Source organism: Amblyomma mixtum, chromosome 8, assembly GCF_055824585.1.
Source record: "Amblyomma mixtum isolate Tamu chromosome 8, ASM5582458v1, whole genome shotgun sequence".
NCBI classification, from domain to species: Eukaryota; Metazoa; Arthropoda; class Arachnida; order Ixodida; family Ixodidae; genus Amblyomma; species Amblyomma mixtum.
The window spans coordinates 120,101,839-120,124,095 of NC_143019.1; the positions used below are offsets into that span (position 1 = coordinate 120,101,839).

Below are 22,257 nucleotides of genomic sequence, written 5' to 3' on the forward strand. Positions count from 1 at the left end.
TAAACGGCGGGCGTAGAGAATGCAGTGTTCTGGATTCTGGGGTATCAAGTACTGCATGATTTCCTCTTGGGTCTCATCCACGTACTGGTGGTGAATGATACCTCGGACGTATGCGCCTGGTGGGGCCAAATAGGTGGCAACTGGGTAGCTTGTCGGGCCCAGGATGATTTCCTGTAGCTTCGTGTAAGTGATGGCGCGGTCCCGGTTCGGGGTGCTAAAGGTGAGGGTGTTGTGAACGAAATTCACCCGAAGGCGGTCCTCTGCGGTATCGGAGTAAGTCAAACGAAGGCTTGAGGTGATTGCTCTGCGAAGAGCGTTCTCGCCCCAGGAACGCAGATTGAGGCCCCCGCGAGGGCGAATGATGACTTTAAAGTATTCAAGAGGGAGACGTGGCAGTGACGGTGCACCTCGAGGTAGCTTACGTGACGTGGAGGGAGGTAGCTGCTGGGACGCGGTATGCTGGGCGGACGCGGAAGGCGTCTCCGTCAGCGGTGGCTTGGGAGTGCGTTTCGATGAAGAAGCGGCGGAGCCGCGCTCGTAGCAGCGGGCTACGTAGGTCCAGTCCGTGGGTATATAATCTTGAGGGGCTAGATCCTCCCCCTCCACGGTGACGACGTCCATGCTTGGCGAAGCACTGGGCCCGGCTGCGAAGCAGAGCCTATCGCCAGCGGCGGTAGGCTTAGCGAGGTTGGCGCTGGGCTCGGTGGAAACAAGTGTCCATGCAAGTCACAAAAACGGAGTGCCGGTCGCGAAATTGGTCTGGGCAGGTGCCGAGCACCTTCGTGAACTTCGGGAGACACAATAAGATTCGGCGGAAGGTCAAAAGTCGGTCAAAATAGCAGAAATGGCCGGAGCCCATACGCACACGCGTCTGCACACCAGGCCAGGAACGCCGACCTCTATGCGTGGAAAGACTGGCTATTTCCGGACGTGTGGTGACATTGTAATACGTCATACCGATAGTTTTGCCCCAGAACACGTTTTTGAGGCCGGTAGGAAGATATATTTTCCAAAGATATAAATAAACGGAGGCTGCTAATAAAGAACACGTTTTTCGGGCCGGTAAGAAGAGAAATGTTCGAAATATATAAATTGAGACGAATAATAATCACTTTCGACATTTTCGCGAAGCACTCATAGCGCTGTCAATTTTGTATCCGCTGGAACGCAGTGAGTGTACTGGGCGCACAAGGAACTAAAGGTGTGTGTTGTAGTGACGGAGGTTGCAGCCTTCGGGCTACGGCCACTTTTTTTATGCGAAGCATACTACCACGGCCGCTTGATGCAAAGCGCAAAGCGACCTCGCTTTGCGCTTTGTATCTAGCGGCCGTGATACTACTTTAGCTACCACTTCAGCCCTTCACCGTGGTTATGCGCCTCCAAATCACGTGATACATGACGTCACACCACGTGACACGATGACGTCACGACAGTAGAGAAACGGGGGCCCACTTCGCGCCGTCGCTGTAGTTGTGCGCCTCCAAATCACGTGATACATGACGTCACACCACGTGACACGATGACGTCACGACAGTGGAGAAACGGGCAAGTCGCAACAGAGCATGTCGCCAACAGAGCAAGTCGCCAGAATCGTGCGAAGAATCAGCAGTAGAAAGAAGGGGATGAGAGAACAGGACACCCTAAGACTCATTGACAGCCTCGTCACGAGCAGGGTTACGTACAGCCTCCCCTACCACGAACTAAACAAGCAAGAGACTTTACAAATCGACACCATACTGCGCAAAGCGTACAAAACGGCGCTCAAACTTCCAATGTCCACACCAACCGAAAGACTAATGGCCCTGGGAGTATCAAACACCTTCGACGAACTACGAGAAGCGCAACGTAGTGCGCAATTAGACAGACTCACTCAAACCAGAACGGGAAGACACCTACTGGAGAAATTACGGCTACCTCTAGGTACACAAAGAGACAAGGAACAGATTAATAATGAAGACAGAAACAACATCCGGGTAAGGCCAATACCACGACACGTGGATCCGAATTTACATCATGAAAGACAAGCCAGAGTCCGAGCACTCACCAGGGAACTCAGCGACAATCCCAACGTAGTCTACACGGACGCAGCAAAGTACCGATACCAACGCAAAACAATTGCCGTTGTAACAGACGAAGGAGGGCAAGAAATAACCAGCGCAACGATAAACAACCCAAACATAGAAGCAGCTGAAGAAGCCGCCATTGCTCTCGCAATATCGCACGGCAACGCAACAGGACACAACCTCACTATAGTGACGGACTCCAAACAAGCATGTAGAAACTATACAAGAGGCAGGATCGACAGCATCGCCAATCATATTCTCCACACGACGAGAAGACACAAAAACACTAAACATAGTATAGTGTGGGTTCCAGGACATGAGTGGATGAGGGGCAACGTGGCAGCAGACGAGTTAGCTCGAGGATACGTCAACCGAGCAGACTCAGCACTTTGCACCACAGGCACCTTTGACCCAGTTACCCCCACGTACTCAGATATACTCGATCATTACAGGGGTCAGCGGAAACGCTACCCAGCCCCACACAAAAGGCTCACCAAAGAGGAGGCGGTAGACTGGCGCAGACTACAAACCGGTACCTACCCACACCTTCACAAACTACACAAGATTTTCCCTACACAATATGCAGACGAATGTCTGTGGTGTCAGGGTAAACCTACACTAGAACATATCACATGGACCCTAAGGCAGACTTAGAGCCAAGAATAAACCCGAGTGTGATGCAGTGGGAGCACTTGCTGGCCAGCGAGGACGAGGAAGCGCAACGATTCCTTGTGCGCCGAGCCACGATGGCAGCAGTCAAGTGCGGCATCCTGGACCAAGGATCGACCACGGCGCCCAGTGACCCGTAAGGGTCAAGAACACCAATTTATTGACAATAAAGTTTTTTCCATCCATCCATCCATCCATCCAAACGGGGGCCCACCTCGCGCCGTCGCTGTGGTTGTGCGCCTCCAAATTACGCGACACGATGATGCTTCGCATTCTCCAGGCTTAACCAAGTTAAGCCTCAGCCATTTTTTCAGCCAGCATCCGGTTCGGCGGACGCGGTTGTTGCGACGCGCGTCTTTACTCTCTCTCTTTCTCTCTTTCCTCTTATCTTTCAACACACTCCTATCTGCACGTGGCAGCGGTGGTGGCTCGTCTTGAGCCAGTCGGCAGGCCTGTGCACTTTTCCTTTTCATCCTTCTCTCAGTCGCAACCAACCAACCAACCAACCAACCAGACGTTCATAGCGTTTATTAAACGTTGAGTTCAATAATAAAAGATATGTCTATTGTACGCGCGCAGGGGCGCAGCGGAGATCCCAGAATCATCCTGGGGGCTGATTGCCATGACCAGGCGCCTCCACGTCCAGTTGGCCCGGCGTGAAATGACATGCGCGCGACCGGGACCCTGCGATGAAAGGAGAAAACAATAGTGCGCATGCTCATATTTCCTCCAGACCAACACGTGTGTGGGTATCAAGTTACTGACAAGGTATCAATCTAGCTGCTGCCCTGTGGCTGTGCGAAGGAAGAGAAAGAAAAATATCTCTGCCTCTCCCGTAACCGAGAGTAGAGTAAGCATGATATGTTTACGGGCGTAACAGATTGGTTGTAGATGGTACTGGTCAAAATCTTGAAATGGGTCCAGTGTTCAACACACCACACCACACTACACATACTGAGCACTGGTTCATGTGGACGCAATCGTTTCCTGTGAGCGTGTGGGGAATCTCTTCCGCCCTACCTCGTCAGCTGTATCCGGTTTTTGTTTGCCTTTCATCTTTGTAATCGTTGTTTAAATTCCTCGGTTATTTGTACCACTTTGCCTATGTGACACTGGTGACGTCACACATAATTGATGACGAAGTAACGACAAATTACTAATTAGTCACTAATAACTGATTAATGACTAAATACTAATTAACTGCTAATTAATGTAGCTTAAGCTTCGCGTTTAGGAGTGGAACGCGACAGCGTGCTGTACCGCTGCCAGGCAGTCCATGGAACCCTACCACCCGTTCAGCGCGATGCCTTGCCCTTGGAACGCGACGCTTTTTGAGGAAAGGAAATTACGCAGAAATTCTCTGTCATCTCGGTGGACACCCGAACCGCACGGTACAGGAACGGAGAAACGCCACCACCCGTTCGGCGCCAAGCTACCGGCGCTTGTATGCCGGTCCTGTAGGAGGGTCTCGTTAAATCTCGAACGGTGCCCGGATGCTATCGTTTCAGTGCCCGGATGAGTGGAATTCAGTGCCCGGATGTTGTTGGCTCTCGGTCTCGGCGTGGCGTCACCACACGGCCGACAACGGGAGCTAAAAGCATTTCATGTTTAAAAGCAACGGAAGGCCTAGTAGCGGAGGTCTGCGGAAGTATTTCGACCAGCTGAGGCCTTCAACGTGCGATGACATACATGCACACGTGCGCGTTTTGCATGTCGCTACCAGCGAAACAAGGCCGCCGTGGCAAGGATTCCCTCCCGCGTCCTCGGGTTCAACAGTCGCGCGCCCCGTTCACTAAGCCACCGAAGCATGTAGCCGATTGCACGTATGCACGCGGAATGTAACAAAATATGGATGTCGAGTTTTTTTATGCGAAGCATATTGCTAGAGCTACCACTCACGCCGTCGCCGTAGGACCCCCACGTGACACCGTGACGTCACACCACGTGACATCGGATGAGAGAGCCGGCCTCCACCTCGCGCCGTCGCCGTGGGACCCCTAGCCGTCACGCCACGTGACACCGTGACGTCACACCACGTGACATCGGATGAGAGAGCCGGCCTCCATCTCGCGCCGTCGCCGTGGGACCCCTAGCCGTCACACCCGCGCATTCCCGCGCATTTCGAACGCGCGTTCACACTCGGTGTAGGTGAAACGCTCGCTCCACCGGGCAGGCAGACGCGGCTTCTGTGGCAATCCACGCGCTCACCCAACGCGCGTCTCGGGGTTAGTCGGCGTTCCGCTGTAGCCATGCCGTTGTCTTCCCCCACGACGAAGGCTTCTAGTGGTAGTATTAAAATGACCAAGTATTCAACCAAGGAAAGCCATGTATTACCAAGCCTAGCCACTAATATGCTTCGCATTCCCCAGGCTTAGCCGAGCTGAGCCCCAGCAATTTTTTTTTTTGAACATGTATAGGGATGATGATGATTCTAAAGGATCTCTATAGGAACTCTCGCTACGTATCGATCCAGCTGATAAAGCATTATTTTACTCCTTAACGAGCCTTAACTATAAAAGTTAGCTTCGTTCGCACTCAAAACAAATTCAAAAGAATAACCTCCGTAAGAATTCACAACGTTCGAATTTCATAGAGCTTGTTTTGTGCCTTTCCTACATGAACTCCCTCTGCACTGAGTAAGAACAGATTCTATAGAACAAACTCTGTAAGATTTTAAACTGAGTCGAGAGTTTGTTTTGTGCCTTCGCTACACGAATTCGCTCCGTTCGCAGTCAAAACAGAATCTATTGAATTCTCTCGGTAAGACTTCATAATCGGCCAAATTTTATAGAAATTTTGCGCAGTCTTCACCTTATTATTCCGCTCTGATGACAGTAAAACGCGGTAAAATTTAAAATCAAGCAGCACATCAGCACGCTCGAAATGATTCAACGCAAACTCATAGCATTACATTTTTAAAGGGTCGCCCTGAATCAACAATTCATCTCGAGAAGGAATTCGGCAGAAGGCAGCGGCTCATAAGATCATCGTCATCATCATCAGCCTGATCACACCCACTGCAGGGCAAAGGCCTCTCCCATGTCTCTCCAATTAACCCTTTCCTTTGTCAGTTGCCGCCACTGTATCCCCGCAAACTTCTTAATCATATACCATATACCAGGTGTTAGAACTTCAGTACCGAAATAAAGTGTTTACATTTGTCATGAAATGTGAGCCTAACGAAGGCTAATCGCGAGCTATTCATGTTCAAATTACTTGACCATCCAGGAGCCTTAAAATACGAGGGGGTACCCAAAAGAAACCGGACTTATTTTTGTTTGAACTTATTTGTTCACATTTTAAGCACAGACCTTCAATCTCCTTCAAAGTATTCCCCACTTGCAATGATACGCTTGTCGAATCTTTCATTCCATTTTTCAAAACATTGTTTAAATTCATCTTTTGTGATGCTTGACAGTGCCTCCGTCGTTTTTTTCTTCACCTCAGCAACATCAGCGAAACGCTTTCCATTCACCTAGTTTTTCATTCTAGGAAACAAAGAAAGTAGCACGGGGCAAGGTCGGGAGAGTATGAGGGTTGAGGAATAGGGGTCATGCCGTTTTTTGGTCCAAAATTGTCGTAGAGACAGGGCTGTGTGAGCAGGGGCATTGCCATGATGGAAAAACCAGTCACTCGACTGCCACAAATCTGGCCGCTTCCACCGCACAATGTTGCCCAATCTTTTCAAGACATCCAAGTAGAAAGCCTGGCTAACTGTCTGACCCTGCGGAACAAATTCTCAATGGACGACTCCTCTCTCGTCGAAAAAACAAATCAGCATTGTTTTGAGGTTTGGTTTCACCTGACGAGCTTTCTTGAGGCGAGGTGAATTTGAAGTTTTCCATTGGCATGATTGTTGCTTTGACTCAGGATTCGAATCAGGAACACTTGAGTTGTCCCCATAGCATCGTCCTTGTACGTCTTTCTTAATATTTCAAGAGTTTCCATTCAACTTTTTCCGAGCAAAAATCAGAATTTCACCTGCGCATGCTGTTTACGAAAATCAGCCATTGCAAAAACGACATTCACACAAAACAGTCGTCACTCTAAAACTCTGCCTAAACTAGTCTGACCTCCTTCAACGACGGCACTCGGCTTACTGACTCTGGAATGTTCGTTCTATGCGCTCCTAGTGGCAAAACGCGGTACCACAGAAGCTTTGCCGACCAAAAATTTAGTCCGGTTTCTTTTGGGTACCCCCTCGTATGCACTAACCCAGTCGAGCAACTTTTAAAACAGTGCGGACGCAGCAAGTTATCGGCGGCAGGAAGATTCTCTCCACCTAGCTATTTTACATCGATAGCTGTAGTAGCTTATTGTCAAAGAGGCAAATACAGGGGGTTCAACAGTGGAATAAGTGTTACACCAAGCACCATCACGCATTGCACTGTGGAAAGGAGGTAGACCGAGGGGGAGGAGGCGCAACCTGAGGGTGGTGCCACGGCAAAAACCCGGAGGGTAGTTAATGCCGGCAATGCCAATCGGTTCTTGTTGATTAATGCCCGCTAAGTCGGTGAAATTAGCTCTAAATTTTTTTTAAGTCGTGTAAGGCGGGAATGCGTGTACTGAATTCAAAACTTTCTTCAGAGACATTAGTGCACTGTGTCAGTATGAAGTAGACAAGCCTATGGGGGATGAAGAAGACGGCCGTTGGTGGCAACATATCCATGACCCTGTGGCTTGTGGTCTAGTTTGGCTGCCGAGCGATACAGTGGGCAATTCCTCATTACTGTGAGAGGGAAGGCCGAAACAATGGTCTTTGTTTGTAAGGACACGTGTTTTATTAACGCATGCTTACGAGCGAAAGCAAGAACCAGAATGAGAGGCATTAAGTGACTCAGTGCTTTCAAATAGTCTATACTGCCCGGCGTTCTCAAAGGGCTACTGGCCCCGCCGCGGTGGCTCAGTGGTTACGGCGCTCGGCTGCTGACCCGAAAGACGCGGGTTCGATCCCGGCCGCGGCGGCTGAATTTCGATGAAGGCGAAATTCTAGAGGCCCGTGTGCTGTGCGATGTCAGTGCACGTTAAAGAACCCCAGGTGGTCGAAATTTCCGGAGCCCTTCACTACGGCGTCCCTCATAGCCTCAGTTGCTTCGGGACGTTAAACCCCAATAAACCAATAAACCAATCAAAGGGCTACTGAGAGTGAATTAAAGTTGGCCTTTATCCCTAGATTACCATGTTCTGTGAACAAAGACGGTACTGTTACTTAAAAAGGAGAATTTTAAAAGCTTTTCTTCGACAAAAAGTGATACTGAGCTCATTAGTGCCACTTTAAAAATGGAGGCAGAAGGGACGAACGAATCCACATACGTTTTAAAGTCACACTGGTGCTTTCGCGGCACTCAGTGGCGTTCGCCTAAAGGAACGCAGACTGACAGGGACCCTGAAGTAATTTTTGATAGCCATGTTGCGTTGTGCAACACATCTGTAGAGGTGGTCTTTGCTAACATTCAAGTGAAATTTAAAAGCTCTGCTTGAGCCTTTTTAATTTACAAATAATTTTTTTGAAAATTACTGCTCATATACTCGGATGCAATTTGAGAAGTCCGCTGCTTTTCCCCGTTAAAGGGCCTCCTTCGAGCCAACGCCATCGGACGATTCTCTTGACGCTGCTAGTGTGACAAAGCAACGAGTGTTAGATGAAGGGGATAATCCTTCTCTCGATGGTCTGGGCTCAAGAGTTCTCTCCAATGTGGCCCAGCAGCCTTTATTAACACGGTCATGATAATCGACCGACGCCATTGGCTGGAAGGGGATCCTCTGACGGGGAAACGCGTACACCATTGCACCCTCGAGTTGTATCCGACTATAGTAGCTCGAAATCCTTCTTCCCCTCCCTCGGCGAAGCTTGTCAGTGGGCGTGCCTAGGTGGCGTGGGCGGGGTGGGAAGGTGCGCGGAGGGAGGGGAAAGAGGATGCGCTAAAAGGCGTCATTTTTTTTCTGGCACTTCGGCGTGCATGACTTGAAGTGGGCGGAAGGAGCAGTCTTTAATCGTCAATAACTTCGGTTTTAATGAAGCTAGCTCAAAAACTGTGCGGCAGGATGACAAGTGACGGAGCAAATATCGCTCGCACTCTTTTTGTGACCTCAGCTTGATCACTTTCGAACTCCGACTGCTGTTTTGTTTAAAACGCGTTATATTTTCACGCACAATTGACAATGGAGTAATGTCCGGAGGCTAGCTTCTCGGAACACCGCTGCCTCTTGCTCCCGCTTAATTTAATTTTGCAGTCCCTGCAATTCGCGTGCATACATGCGAATTACCCATGTCACAAAATTTCACCCATCAATAGCATTTTCCTGTTGTTGAAGTATCACTAAGACACACTACATGCCCAAAATCTTTTTCTTGTGCCACTATTGGGAAAAAAAGCCGTACGAGATAAGGAAGGGTTTACTTGACACTGACGTCCGTGGCAAAAGGGTTGCAAGTGTTTTAAGATCCTGACTAATCACCATACGAACGACCAAATATTAGAGCGCACAGTTTTCCTTCCTGCGTTTCTACAGTTGATGGTGCTTCTAACCTGCAGCAGTGCGTTAGCAAGGCTCCTCGAAAATACTGAACGATGCTCACCTCTTGCATGAACATGTTGTACGAAATGTCTTTCACATATTCAGTGCTAAACAGAGGCTCCTCGTCGCCATCAGCATCAATATCCGGCACCCCCGGTGGCAGTGTGGATGTCGCGGTCCTCCCGCGCGAAGTGACAGGATGCTTGGACGGTTTCTTCTCCACGGTGATGTGTTCCTCCTTTGCGTCCGGGTACACCGTTTTCGATATTGTGTCGCCATATTTCGAGCCCCACTGCATTGTGAGAGGAGAACGAAAAACCGCAGCACATGCGCAGTTAGTAATCTGCGTAACACAACAATCTCTTCATTGTACTTGAATCAAGGCGCATTCTGCTAACCTTATCAGCTTTACAGAGGCCGACTTGCTACTCATCGTTCGGGGGCAAGACGCGCTCAACTAAAGCATTTGTGAAATGAGCGATACACTAAAACAAAAGCATAAGCGAAAATTTAGGCACCCTCTTTTTCTTACAATCATACAGCACTGAACTAGCTGAGTAGTGCCGCTTATCTGTTTTTTCAGCAGCGTCCGCTCCGGCGGACGCAGTTGTTGCTGCGACGCGCGTCTTTTCTTTTCTTTTTCTCTTTCCTCTGATCTTTTAACTCTCCTCTGTCTTCACGTGGCAGCGGTGATGGCTTGGCTCGAGCCAGTAGGCAGGCCCGTGCAATTTCCTTTTCATCCTTCTCTCAGTCACAACAACAACAACAGTGGTTATATACGACGTCAACAATAAATATTCGCTGCTCCATCTTTTCTGTGATGCAGTTGTCAAAAAATTACGAACCACTGTTCAACCAGTGTTTTACGGCATGCAATTGAACTCAGTTCCCCTCAGAACGGTATTATATTGAAATGCATAAGGGTAGCCGGCTTCGATGTACGACGCCGACCTCCCTAAACAGGTTTTCGTAACATGTGCACTGAGGGGGGTAAAGACATTCAAATATAATCATTCAGGCCCCGACACAAAAATTAAACTTTTGAACACAAGTGATATCGGCTGTTGATTGCGACAATGTACTTTGTGAGCTATTTTAGAATGTCTATATGCTACACTGTTGTGTGAATCTGTTTTTCTGCCCTCCTTGCCTGGACCCAAATGAGGGTCTGCAGCATTGTGTAAATAAAATAAAAATAAATCAATTTGTACAACAGTTTTTGTGCGCTTTGTTGTTTAAAAAATCAATGGCGAACGATAAGATGTTGTACCATAACTTATGCTTTGAATGCTAATGGTTACATGAACAATACTGATATGTAATTCGTATCTATTTATGATTTATTTATGAAAATTGCTCACGTAACCATTAACTTATTTAATTCATATATATTTGGGCGGCGGTCAAATTTCGATCGAGAAAAAATTCTAGCTGCCCGCGTACTTGCGATGTCAGTGCCGTTAAAGAACCCCAGGCGGTCGAAATTTCCGGAGCCCTTCGTTACGGCGTCCCTCATAACCTGAGTAGCTTTGGGACGTTAAACCCCTTAAAACACACAAACAAAACAGATATATTTATCTCACAATATTTCAAATTTAATGATAGTGCCAGTCATGAAGCGCAAAAGTAACTGTGAGGGCACGACAGCTTACGAGCGAAAGCAAGAACCGGAATGAGAGGCACTAAGTGACTCAGTGCTTTGAAATAGTCTAAACTGCCCGGCGTTCTCAAAGGGCTACTGAGAGTGAACTAAAGTTGGCCTTTATCCCTAGATTACCATGTTCTGTGAACAAAGAAGGTACTGTTACTTAAAAGGAGAATTTTAAAAGCTTTTCTTCGACAAAAAGTGATATCAGGCTCATTAGTGGCATTTTAAAAATGGAGGCAGAAGAGACGAACGAATCTACATACGTTTTAAAGTCTTTCGCTTTCTCAGTGGTGTTCGCATAAAGGAACTTTTCGCCTACATTTCGCACGCCTCGGTTAATAAAGATGGTTCTTTTAGGCTTGTCGCAAACGGTTCAGATATCAGCTTCAGTCATTTGTGGCACATCATATCCCTGTAGGCGCAGTCAAATCCGCGCATCTTACAAACTGCAAACACGAAGGCCGAATCTTACATCTTATCAAGAAAAGCGATTTCACTATTATACAGCCCAACAGAAGATTCGCTGATACAGTCACGCACATTTTTCTACCATCAGTAACATGTGATAGTGCGGCTGCTCTGGCCAAGAATTCTGATCTCACCCAGCAGTGGCGAGCAGTCCTGACAGGTCAGCGAATGTTTAGGCAAAATTGTACCGTCCCCCATTGACAATGATAGGTTATGTTCCCGTGTACGATCGTTAGCGCAGCATCCAGTCTGGCCTATGTTCTTCTTACCACAAGTTATTGGTATTTAGTATGACACCGACGGTGACGCACACCACAAAGGGCTTAGCTGCTTCTTACCATAACCACTTTTCTTTGCTCCTTGTATGGTGATGCGGAGGCATAGCTTTGCTGGTTGTAATGGCGCAGTAAATGCAATGGCACTTGTACAGCCGGCCAAATCTCTAGCTGGCGAGCGGGACAGCCGCTTTTTCTGCGCTTTGTGACGAGGCAAACTTGGCGAAAGCTTAATATTAAGCAGGGGTTTAGTGAGCGTCTGCTTAGATTTAATATTTTGGAGAGTTTGCGCCGTCATAAGCTGCGGGAGCACGGAAAACGCGGCCGTCACGCAAGCCAGCTAAAGATTTCGCCGGCTGTACTTCCCTGCCACCTTCTTCAAGTTGTGGGAGACCTTATGTGCACAGGGTGTCACTATCGGTCTTGCTTGCTCTCTTTGCCGAGCTTTTCCTCTCATTTGTTGCAAAAATGCCCGGTTCTAACTGCGCATGCCTGGTTGTTTTCGGCTCCCATGAAAGAGTGCCACATTCTGCGAATAAAATTAGTTGCCAGTTTGCGCTCGCCCTGTACCTTGTCTAGTGTCTGTGCGTGCTTTTTTCGCGCATCTTTACAACGTGAGAAGTAATTCACCAACTAGCCCGACAGTGTGTAGTTCTGAAGTATATCCCTATGGGTGCAGGAGTTAAGATTAGAGAGCCTTTCGTACTGCCCTTACTAGCCGAACGAACTGAGCGCTGCAGCCAGGCTCTGTTCCTTACCGGCTGCCTTGCGACGTCTCATGGATCTCGGGTGGCCGTTCCTGAGCACCCATCACGGCGATCTTGGAGGTCGCCCTGGAACGCTTCCTTTGTAGCTTCCCGCTCGTCCTCCAGCAGCGGCACGCTCTCGCGAGCTGCAGGACCGGGGAGACCAGGCGTCGCGCCTTGCCTAAAAAGCGCCTTCCGCCTCCACAGGAATCCGGCTCCGAGTCCGCTGAACCCGTCGTTGGACAGCTGCAGGAACTGCTGTTGCCGCCGTAGATGAGGTGGGGCGGCTGAAACGGCGATGTCAAAAAAATTTGCTGTCTTATAGGTTTTCGCAAAATCTCTCTTCTGGATTATTCATTTGAATCGAAATGGTTTACAGACTTCCAGAGGCCCCAGCGAGTACTCGCAGGTTACTCAAACGGATGAGAGAATTTAGTTTATTGAAAATAAGAACGAAGCAAAAGAGGCAGTCGTGGAAGTAGGTTAGATATTCCTTAAGTGAACTGTGCAGGGAATGTGCATATCAGAACTGGAAAAAGGCATTTTCGACGCTGTCTTTCCTTAAAATCTGCCAACAAGAACCAAAGGAAGCCCTCAACATATTCAGCGCTATTTGAAGGTTATTCAACACACAAAAGACAAAAGGTTTTGTGCACTAGTGCGTTCCAATGAATTTCTTGAAATTTCGTGAAGGCACTCGCAGCTCTATTACCGTTCATATGAAAAAAAATGCCAGATTGAGTTTCGCGCAATCGCAAAGAATTTCTTTTGTAACAATTTTTCAGCTGAACAGATAAACACTTATAGCATTCATCCGCGCTGAAAATTTGCCTGGAAAATGAGAGGAATTTATTAGCGTATTTAAGCTTACGCAATAAATAAATTGTATTAAATCGTGTTCACGCAGAAAAATGTATCTTGTCTTACGAGAGACATTGCTGTGACAGGCCAAAAATGCTCCGATATGGTTATCTAATGCTTACCAAAGCAACCGCACGCCAAGATGAGAGTTATCAAATGAAAGATTTGTCTGCCTTTCCTTTGACTGGAAGACGTGAAGGGGATAGCTCCGCGGCGTCCACACACTTTCAATTCTTCACCTACCATCAAGGGCCAACATTTCGTCACATGAAGTCATATTGCACCATGTCGTGAGGTACCATTACCCTGCCCACGTATTCCTTGAAATCTGACATTCATGTGGACTTAACTTGATTATAAACTACCGTTCACCAGTAAGAACACTACAGCGTTTTTCGGTTAGATCATGCTATACCCATAGCAACGCCGTGCACTCCATTAAAAAATTAGGAGACACTTTGGCGACTAAAGTGGTGCAAGGCGAAAGCCTGAGTACAGCATTCTGCCACGAATGTGGTTGTGAATGATGATTCAAGTGCTGCCAGCGAATGACGCGTCCATTGGCTGTCTGCATGCGTCACTGATGTGGGGTTAAGATGTTAAGCTTCGCCTCTAAGAGTGAAATGCGACAGCGTCTTGCAACGCTTCCAGGGAGTCCACAGAACGCCATCGCCCATTCGGCTCTACGCCTTGCTGGACAGTAAATTTATTTTTGAGGAAAGGAAATGTATCTCTCTCTCTCTCTCTCTCTCGCATATCTGGGTGGACACCTGAACCTCGCCGTAAGGGAAAGGGGGAAGGTGGGAGTGAACGAAGACGCCGTATTAGCTAGACGCGCCTTTGTTCATTCCAAACCATTCAGCTGGCATGGCGGAGTGACTAGCGTGCTCGTGTCGCACTCCGGAGACCCTGGTTCGATTCTCCAACTCGACCAATTTCGTACTCGGTTTTATTGATTTATGTGGTCTGACTAGAAAGGTTAATTAGGCTATTTTATATTTAAATTATTGCAATTCTATGCATAGTGTTCTGTCAATCACCTGTCAAATGTTGGAACTGTCTAGGATGTTCTACACAATGTATATGAAACGAGAAACGTCGAAACGAGCAACGTCGAACTTAGCGGGGAAGTGGGTGGTGGTGGAGGTTTCGGCCGCTTATCTGTTCTTTCAGCAGCGGTTGTTGCTGCGACGCGCGTCTTTCTTTTCCTCTTTCTTCTGTTCCTTGATTCTCCTCTATATTAATTAGGCTAATTGATTAATTAAGCAATTAACTAAACTCACTCTCACTTAGTTGGAGCATCACTCTACGATCCCTTTAAATGGTTGCATGATTACTACCCAAAGTACAATTGGCCCCATTTGGAATTCGCGCACTGTGACGTCACGAGCATTTTGACCAATTGAAAAGCGTGACATTTCTGTCGACAACTCCTGCTTACAACGATGAGGCATTAAAGGCTTCCGCCTTAATAATAAGGCAGTAAAAATTCACTGACATCCACCCGAACGCAGCCGTATGACTGCGCTCGGATGGATGTCAAGCTTGCGATGCGGGTTGACGTCACGCTTGCGATGTCACGTAATACATGATATGGGTAATACATGACAGTCTAACCACTGTCGCAGTTCCTCCATGGTTGACGCTCTTCCCCAGGTGAAGTCAATGCGAGAGACGAATAGAAGATAGGGGGTGACGGCGCCCGCCTGGAGTAGACTACGGTACCAAGCATATTCTCGAGAAAGCCCACTCCAGCTAGGGAAGAAGCCCCGCAAAAATAAGCTGAATTTACGGGATGGTTTAGTGACTATGGGGGTCGGCTCTTAAGCCTGAGATCGCAGAATGGAATTCAGGCGGCAGCTGGATCAATTCGATGGAGGCGAAATGCTACGTTAACTTGGAGAGAGAAATATGGTGCGGTTCAACCACTGCTAAACCTGGGGCGCGATTACGAGTTTTCGTCTCAATTTTGAGACTCTGACGTCAAAATGACGACACCGCCAGTTGTTGACCGCGGAATCAACCAATTAGCAGCGAGGTTGTGGTGTCTAATAGTAGGGTTCCACCCAGGAAGCATTTAGTTGCGCAATAAGGGACCGTATACTAAAGTTTTGCTGTAAACACGCCGTTAATAATTTGAAGAATGTTTTATTTCGCTAACAAACTATGTTTCAAACTCAACGACATGAAGCAAAAGAAGAAGCGTCCTCAATTTTGCAATTAAGTTTGCTCTTCAGTCACTTTTGCTGCCGCGAGGGTGCGCTGACGCTGGAAAAGCGTCGGTAGCGGCGGCTAGGCGGCGTGAGCTGCCGCCTGATTCAACCGATTCAGCCTTATCCCTCCACGCACATATTCAGCCATCGTAAACATGGCAGCCAGAAAAAAAATCAGCTGATTCGACGGCTGTCCTCTTTTTTTACACATTACGCAGAATCAAAGTACTGCGCAGACGTCTTAAGTGCGCGGAAAAATCTGTTTAAAGGCAGTGATTGCTACGAGTCTGCCGAGAACAATTTGGAAGGAGCGCTTGGCTCGAAAACCGGCGAAGGCAGCTTCAAGGCAAGTTCACACTGGCGAGTTGCAATCGTCGCGCTAGTATTCTAGGCGACCGATTTCGGTCAATTAGTTACGGTTTGCGAAGCACATGTAAAGCGGGGAGGGAGCGTAATAAATCGATTTAAGCCTGTCGCGCGACCTCCGCGACTCGCCAGTGTGAACTCACCTTGCTGCTATCGATGGCAAATGTGCTCCAAGGGCGATGCGTGATTATATTTATTTTTGTTCAGAAAATACCCGGCGACCATGAATAATCACACTGCAGCAACTGCCGACACACGGGAGCAGACCGGTGCAGCTGCTGGGAGCTTGCAATCTCACTGCGGGAATTAAGGCCGGCACGCGCCCGGTCACTGCGCCAACAATCACTCACGACGCCTCGTAACCAACACATGCCGCCCGCTTCGGGTTAAGCACTTGACATTCGTATTGGTGTTGTTGCCGTTCCGTTCGGATGATGCTCGGATGACGCCGCCGGGGATACTGCGGTGGCGAAAGTTTATGCGAAGGAAGTCCTCCTTCGCCGCCGCCTTGTCTTGGGGGTCTCGTCGGAAAGCGCGCACCTTCTGTGACTTAACTTTGACAGTGGTCTCCGCAACTCACCGCAAACACTTCCACAGTCGGTTGGGCTACGCCGACGTTTACTTCATTTCCTACGGTGTCTTGAAACCCACCGGCGGCGAAGGCGCGCACAGGCACTTGCCGCTCCACTGACCGCGCACTCACCCGCACACCTTCAAGTTCAACGGCGAGTTCGTCGCACAGCCGTTATGCTCCTTCCTATGTCAAAACGTCGAAACAACTCGTCCGGCACGTCAAAACCGTCTTCATGCACCCTCTTACACCGCTGCTCGCGCGGCCACCGGCCATGTAAACAACCGCCATTTTCTGTCTCGAGCGGTTTGAGACCACTCGTTCCAGTCTCAAAAAATCGTCTCAATCGGCTCGCATAATTAGGTGAGCAACGTCACCACTTCTGGCGCACTTCTGACGTCGGCCGGTGACGCAAAAAACCAATATGGCCGCTGGTCACGACCGACCAATAGGAACGGGGCAAATGAGACACTTTTTGAGACACTTTCCGATTGAGACGATTTTGAGCAACTCGTAATCGCGCCCCTGGTTAAAGAGCGAAAGCTGTCGCGTGTCAGGCCACTGTAAAGGGTTTGGCGTCTGTAACTTGAGTGCATTCCGGCCACTGGATAGGCAGCGAGCCCTCCCAGCCACCCTTGCAGGTGGCACTTAATAGTTGATCGCTAGTCTGCTATAACATCGGCGCTAACGCATGGCACGCAGCCCACATTTCTCTCTCATCACCCCAAGTATACCTATTAGCGAGATTCAGGCGTCCACTGACCCAGGGAGCCAGTTATTAGCACTTCTTTTCCTTAAAATCGTCGCAGTGTAAAGCGTTTTCAACGCCGGTGCCAATGAACGCAATGAACCCCGACTGCCTATGGTTTCAGTGCCGCGTTTATTCCAAAACGTTGTCAATGCCAACGCATGCACGCACATCTGTCACTACCGCCCCGCAGTTTAAAGCACGACTGAGGGGGTCCACTGTCCCTGGAGGCCAGTTATGCGTCTTTCCTTTGCTTTCGAAGCTGAACGCAATTTCAAGGTCAAATTTGCATGGTCCGCGAATGAAGCCCGAGGTCCCGTAGTGACGCTTTCGCATCAAAAACAAATAGAACAACTTCTTCCCGCCGTTGGCCACGCCTGCGTGTTGTGCGACGTGACGTGAGGGCACGTCGAAAAACTCAAGGCTGTCAACTTTCTCGACAGCGTCTGTCATGGACCATGTGCAGGTGTAGGGCATTAAACCCGTCATACCATACTATGCCGTACCATCTCGTACATCATACCTTACCATGCCATATCATACTATACACAATATCATATCATACCCTGCCATACCTTGCCATATTATGCAATATCTCATCAGATAAAAGAGTTTTAGTTCAAATCTGTAGAATGTGAAAGGAAAGAATAAATAAGTAATTATCCTGAAGAAGACCTATTTTCAACGTTTACAGAGCTGTACACAAACCGCGCGAAATCCAGAACTTCCGGCACAAGAGCGCTAATTCTGAGTTACATGCTAATTTTACTGGAGGATCAAGTAGTCGGTGCAACAAGCGATCAGTGGCCAAGCGAAGAATGGAGTGTGCGTGAGCATTTTGGATTGGCGCTGAGTTGACTGCGGACGTTTTATTTGTTTAGGATCGACTTCTTTTTCTTATCGCGTAAGAACGCCCGTTTGTGTAAAACTCTCCTGATAGCAGAATAAACAAAACTGACACTATCCGGGAGCTGCTAAGCTTAATCTCACATTTGCTGCTGTTCCTAAATAATAGTTGAGTAGCCACCTATGTACGGCACGCAGAGTTAACCTACAACGCAAAAACAGATAGATGCACCTTTGGTATCCAAGTAAATCATACATCCCTCTATGCTCATTTTCAATTTGTCACAGTGTTGCTCAAAGCTCCAGAAAAATGCTGTTAACGCTTGAAGCTTTTCCTATTAAGCATATTGTAGACTACGCATGATTCGTTTCATACCGTCTCGGCCTGTGGTGTCCGTTCCTGCTCTTGCTGGATAAGAGGCCCCGCGGTGGTTACTGCAGCATCCTTCAGGGTCCCGTCCTGGACAGCGTGCTGTATTGCATGCCGCAGCATGCGTAGCTGCGTCCTCTCTGGGAGATTCAGGCGCTGGAAGCTCGGACGCTGAGCAGGGCGCACAAACCGTGAGCCACCCCTGATGGTTGCCAGGTTCCAAGAATTCGCCGGGGTGAAGCTGCGGTAGCTGTCGAGGGTGTCTGCAGCCGTGATGACGCAACTGAACACAACCGCGTCGCTGGTGTGCCCCAGCATCGATCTGTTCCGTGTGCTCACACTTGAGGGTGAACTGGCAACTGACTCAAGAGCGTCAGCAGCTTTGGCCGTCTCCAAATCCGTTCACTTCCAGCGCCGTCAGCGTTGCTGCCGCAAATGCGCCGAGCGAGACGTTGGGAAGATCTCGTGCGCATGCGCGACCGGTTTGGTAAATTGGTTTTTGAGGAAAGGAAATGGCGCGGTATCTGTCTCGCATACTCGGTGGACACCTGAACCGCGCCGTAAGGGAAGGGAGGACGGTAGGAGTGAAAGAAGAGAGAAAGAGGCGCCGTAGTGGAGGCCTCCGGTATAATTTACACCACCTGGGGATATTTAACGTGCAGTGACATCGCACAGCCCACGGAGTGTATCTGTCCTCGCTTCGGCGAGCGCGGCTTCGGCCGCTTATCTGATTTTTTCAGCAGCGTCCGCTCCGGCGGACGCAGTTGTTGCTGCGACGCGCGTCTTCTCTTTCCTTTTTCTTTTTCCCTCTGATCTCTTACCTCTCCTCTATATGCACGTGGCAGCGGTGGTGGCTTGGCCAGCGCCATCTTGGCTCGAGCCAGTAGCAGGCCCGTGCAATTTCCTTTTCATCCTTCTCGCAGTCACAACAACAACAAAAACATCACAGCCCACGGGCGCATCTTGCGTTTCGCCTCCGTCGAAACGCGGCCGCTGGGCGTTAATTTAGAGCTGAATGTTTTTATTAGAACGGTGACCGGCGCTACTTCGCCATTATCATTGAAGTTTTCACACAGTGATATCCTCTATCAGCGGAAGCTGACTAGCATTTGCGATCTGGAGGTCTGGAGCGGCAGGCCCGTTCTGAGGCTTCAGAGGCGACTCTCCTGTAGGGAGTCCCTACGCTCACGAGCATACCCGGCCTTCCGCTTGCGTTCTCGGTTCACTTGCGGTCTTTGCGCTCCTCACGGACACGAGATCCCGCTTGAACGAAGCAAATAAGGCTGTCCAGTTCGCAGCCCAACCCTATTCGCAATGGAGAGCTTCCCTTAGATTTGAATAACTAGCTCATATTGGCAGCGGACACCAGAACCGCCTGCCGCGTCCGGGACTGAAAAAAAAATTCAGGGGGGCGCTTTGTTGACCTAAAGTGCGGTGAGGCGAAAGCCTTAAGCGCGGTGTTGCTGCTTGTGTCACGGATGTGTGGTTAAGATGTTAAGCTTCGTCTCCAAGAGTGGAACGCGAGAGCGTCTTGCAACGCTGCCAGGGAGTCCATAGAACGCCATCGCCCGTTCGGCTCTACGCCTTGCGCATCAGTAAATTGGTTTTTGGGGAAAGGAAATTTATCTATCTCGCATATCTTGGTGGGCACCTGAAACTCGCCGTAAGGAAAGGGAGGAAGATGGGAGTGAACGAAAAAAAGCGTATTCACTAGACGCGCCTTTGTTCATCAGAAACCGTCGAGCTGGCATAGAGGAGTGGTTAGCGCGCTCGTCTCGCATTCCAGGGACCCTGATTCGATTCCCCAACTCGACCAATTTCCGACTGAGTTTTATTTATTTCTTTTACTTGGAGCATCCCTATACCATCCCTTTAATTGCTTGTATGGTTACTAGCCAAACTACAAGTAGCCCGTTTGCAATTCGCGCACTGCGACATCACAACCATTTCGGTCAATTGAAAAACGTGACATTCTGTCGACAACTGCTGCCTCCCTATGCCCAGAACCCTTCGCTTCTTCCCTCCACATCCTTTCCCTCTGCCCGGCGGACCCTCCCCCGCGGGACCTAGAGAACCTCTAGACCTGGGAGGACTGGGAGACCCTGCTGCGCTCGGAGGACCCGGCCGTGCAGACCATCGCCACCGGCCGTGCTGCCAGTGTTATGAACCTTAGGAACATAAACACTTGAGTGCAGTGGGGTCGTGCGGGGACCCTGGCGCGTGCCCCGAATTCCTGTTAAATTAAAGTTTTTCTCTCTCTCTCTCTCTGCTGCCTACAACGATGAGGCACTAAAAGCTTCCGCCTTAATAGCGTTGCTTGCCATTCAGTGCAGGGCGGGACTAGAAAGCGCTAAGCACGACCAGACAGAGAAGCACGCCTGATTCAGAGCGCTGTTCTGCATCGGGCACTGCCCCTCTCAATCCATCCCAGGAGTCCAGGGCTGGCTTGCTTGAAGCGACAGCATAGTTCCCAGGAACCTCAGGTGGTCGAAATTATTCCAGGGCTCTCCACTAAGGCACCTCTTCCTTCCTTTCTTCTCTTACTGCCTTCATTATCGTTTTCCTTACGGCGTGGTTCAGGTGTCCAGCGAGATGTGAGATACTGCGTCATTTCCTTTCCTCAAAAAACAATTTTTTCGCGTTCCTCGAAGTGGTGTAGGGCACTTTGTCTACAGTGCGTAGAGGCGAAAGCGCTTTCCGCACCACTTCGACTTCCTCTGTTCCACTGGTGACGTCACCACTTGATGCCGCCACACCTAATTAACGACTAATTAATAAGTAATTACTAACTACTTATTAATGACGAATTACTAATTAATTTTCAGCTTCTTTGCGAGTAGAACGCGCCAGCGTGTTGCAGCGCTGCCAGGGAGCCCACGGAATACCATCACCCGTTCGGCACGATGCCTTGCCCTTTGAACGCAATGCTTTTTGAGGAAAGGAAATGGAGCTGTAATTATCTCTCATCTCGCTGGACACCTGAACCGCACCGTACAGGAAGGGAGGAATTCGGAGTGAATGAAGAATGAGAAAGAGAGGCCGTAATGAAGAAAATGAAAACTGTATTTGAGGAAAGGAAAATATGCAGTACCTGTCTCGAATACCTCGGTGGACACCCGTCATCCAGGCGCTGGATGTAACTCCGGACGGGCGGACGGGATAATAGAGAGTTTTAGTATAGCGTTAGCGTGATAGCGGACCTAAGGGAAATTACGTTAGCGTGCCACAAGCAACTTATGCCCACAGACAGTTTTAGTATAGCGTTTTGAAAACGTTAAACGCCATCTGCTTGACATGGATGCGAATGGTCCTTCTAAAATGGTCGACACGACCGCTAACTTGCCAAATTATAATATTTCCGAGTTTTTTATACGAATTATTAGTGCAGTGTTCATTTTCGTCTGCAAAATGACCCCGAAATTACAATAAAATGAAATAAAAACGTAAAACAGTTGCGCCATCTAGTAAAGGCAATGTTAACTACAAGCCGTTGGAGCAAGAATATTTGCCATCACATGACGTCTAATGTTCAAAAAACTTATGTAAATTTAATATAAACTCTTTTTACATAATAAAAGTCCATAAAACATCGCGAAAAACCTCCAAATCTATTTTTGTCTCGTTCCAGACGTTTTTGCTAGGTTTCTGCTGCGTTTCGGGCCGTTGCAGACGGTAGCAGTGCAGCTTGAGTTTCCATTAGGCTTGCGCGCTCCACAATCGAGAGCGTATCTCAAAAACTGGGCTGAATTGCAGCTTAAACTTTATCGTCGAAGCAAGGTAAGTCATAGCGAAAACCAACAACACCAGTAGTTGCCGGTAAACATGCCGACCGGAATCGCAAGAGCTGCTGAATCGGCTGAAGCGGGCGGCTCTCGCTTGAAAGGACGCCGCCAT

General features: G+C 48.8%; 1 protein-coding gene across 1 annotated transcript; it reads right to left on the reverse strand.

Annotated features, from left to right (window-relative positions):
* Positions 1-3,243: 3,243 nt before the first annotated feature.
* LOC149334105 (uncharacterized) lies at positions 3,244-18,876 on the reverse strand. Its single transcript, XM_089555022.1, has 4 exons — positions 18,370-18,876; positions 12,401-12,675; positions 9,313-9,543; positions 3,244-3,416 (listed from the first exon to the last, which is right to left on the reverse strand). The coding sequence occupies exons 1-3, from the start codon at positions 18,679-18,681 to the stop codon at positions 9,345-9,347; spliced, it is 786 nt and encodes a 261-aa protein (XP_089411148.1). The 5' UTR covers positions 18,682-18,876; the 3' UTR covers positions 3,244-3,416; positions 9,313-9,344.
* Positions 18,877-22,257: the final 3,381 nt, after the last annotated feature.

Bases quoted from the DNA above. Each gene is read 5' to 3' on its own strand.
- LOC149334105 (XM_089555022.1), bottom strand. From the start codon at position 18,681: ATGCTGGGGCACACCAGCGACGCGGTTGTGTTCAGTTGCGTCATCACG. The intron at 12,676-18,369 runs GTATGAAACGAA...TCGCCGTTTCAG, and splicing joins GGACACCACAGGCCGAGACG to CCGCCCCACCTCATCTACGG. The intron at 9,544-12,400 runs GTAAGGAACAGA...CTCACAATGCAG, and splicing joins GAGACGTCGCAAGGCAGCCG to TGGGGCTCGAAATATGGCGA.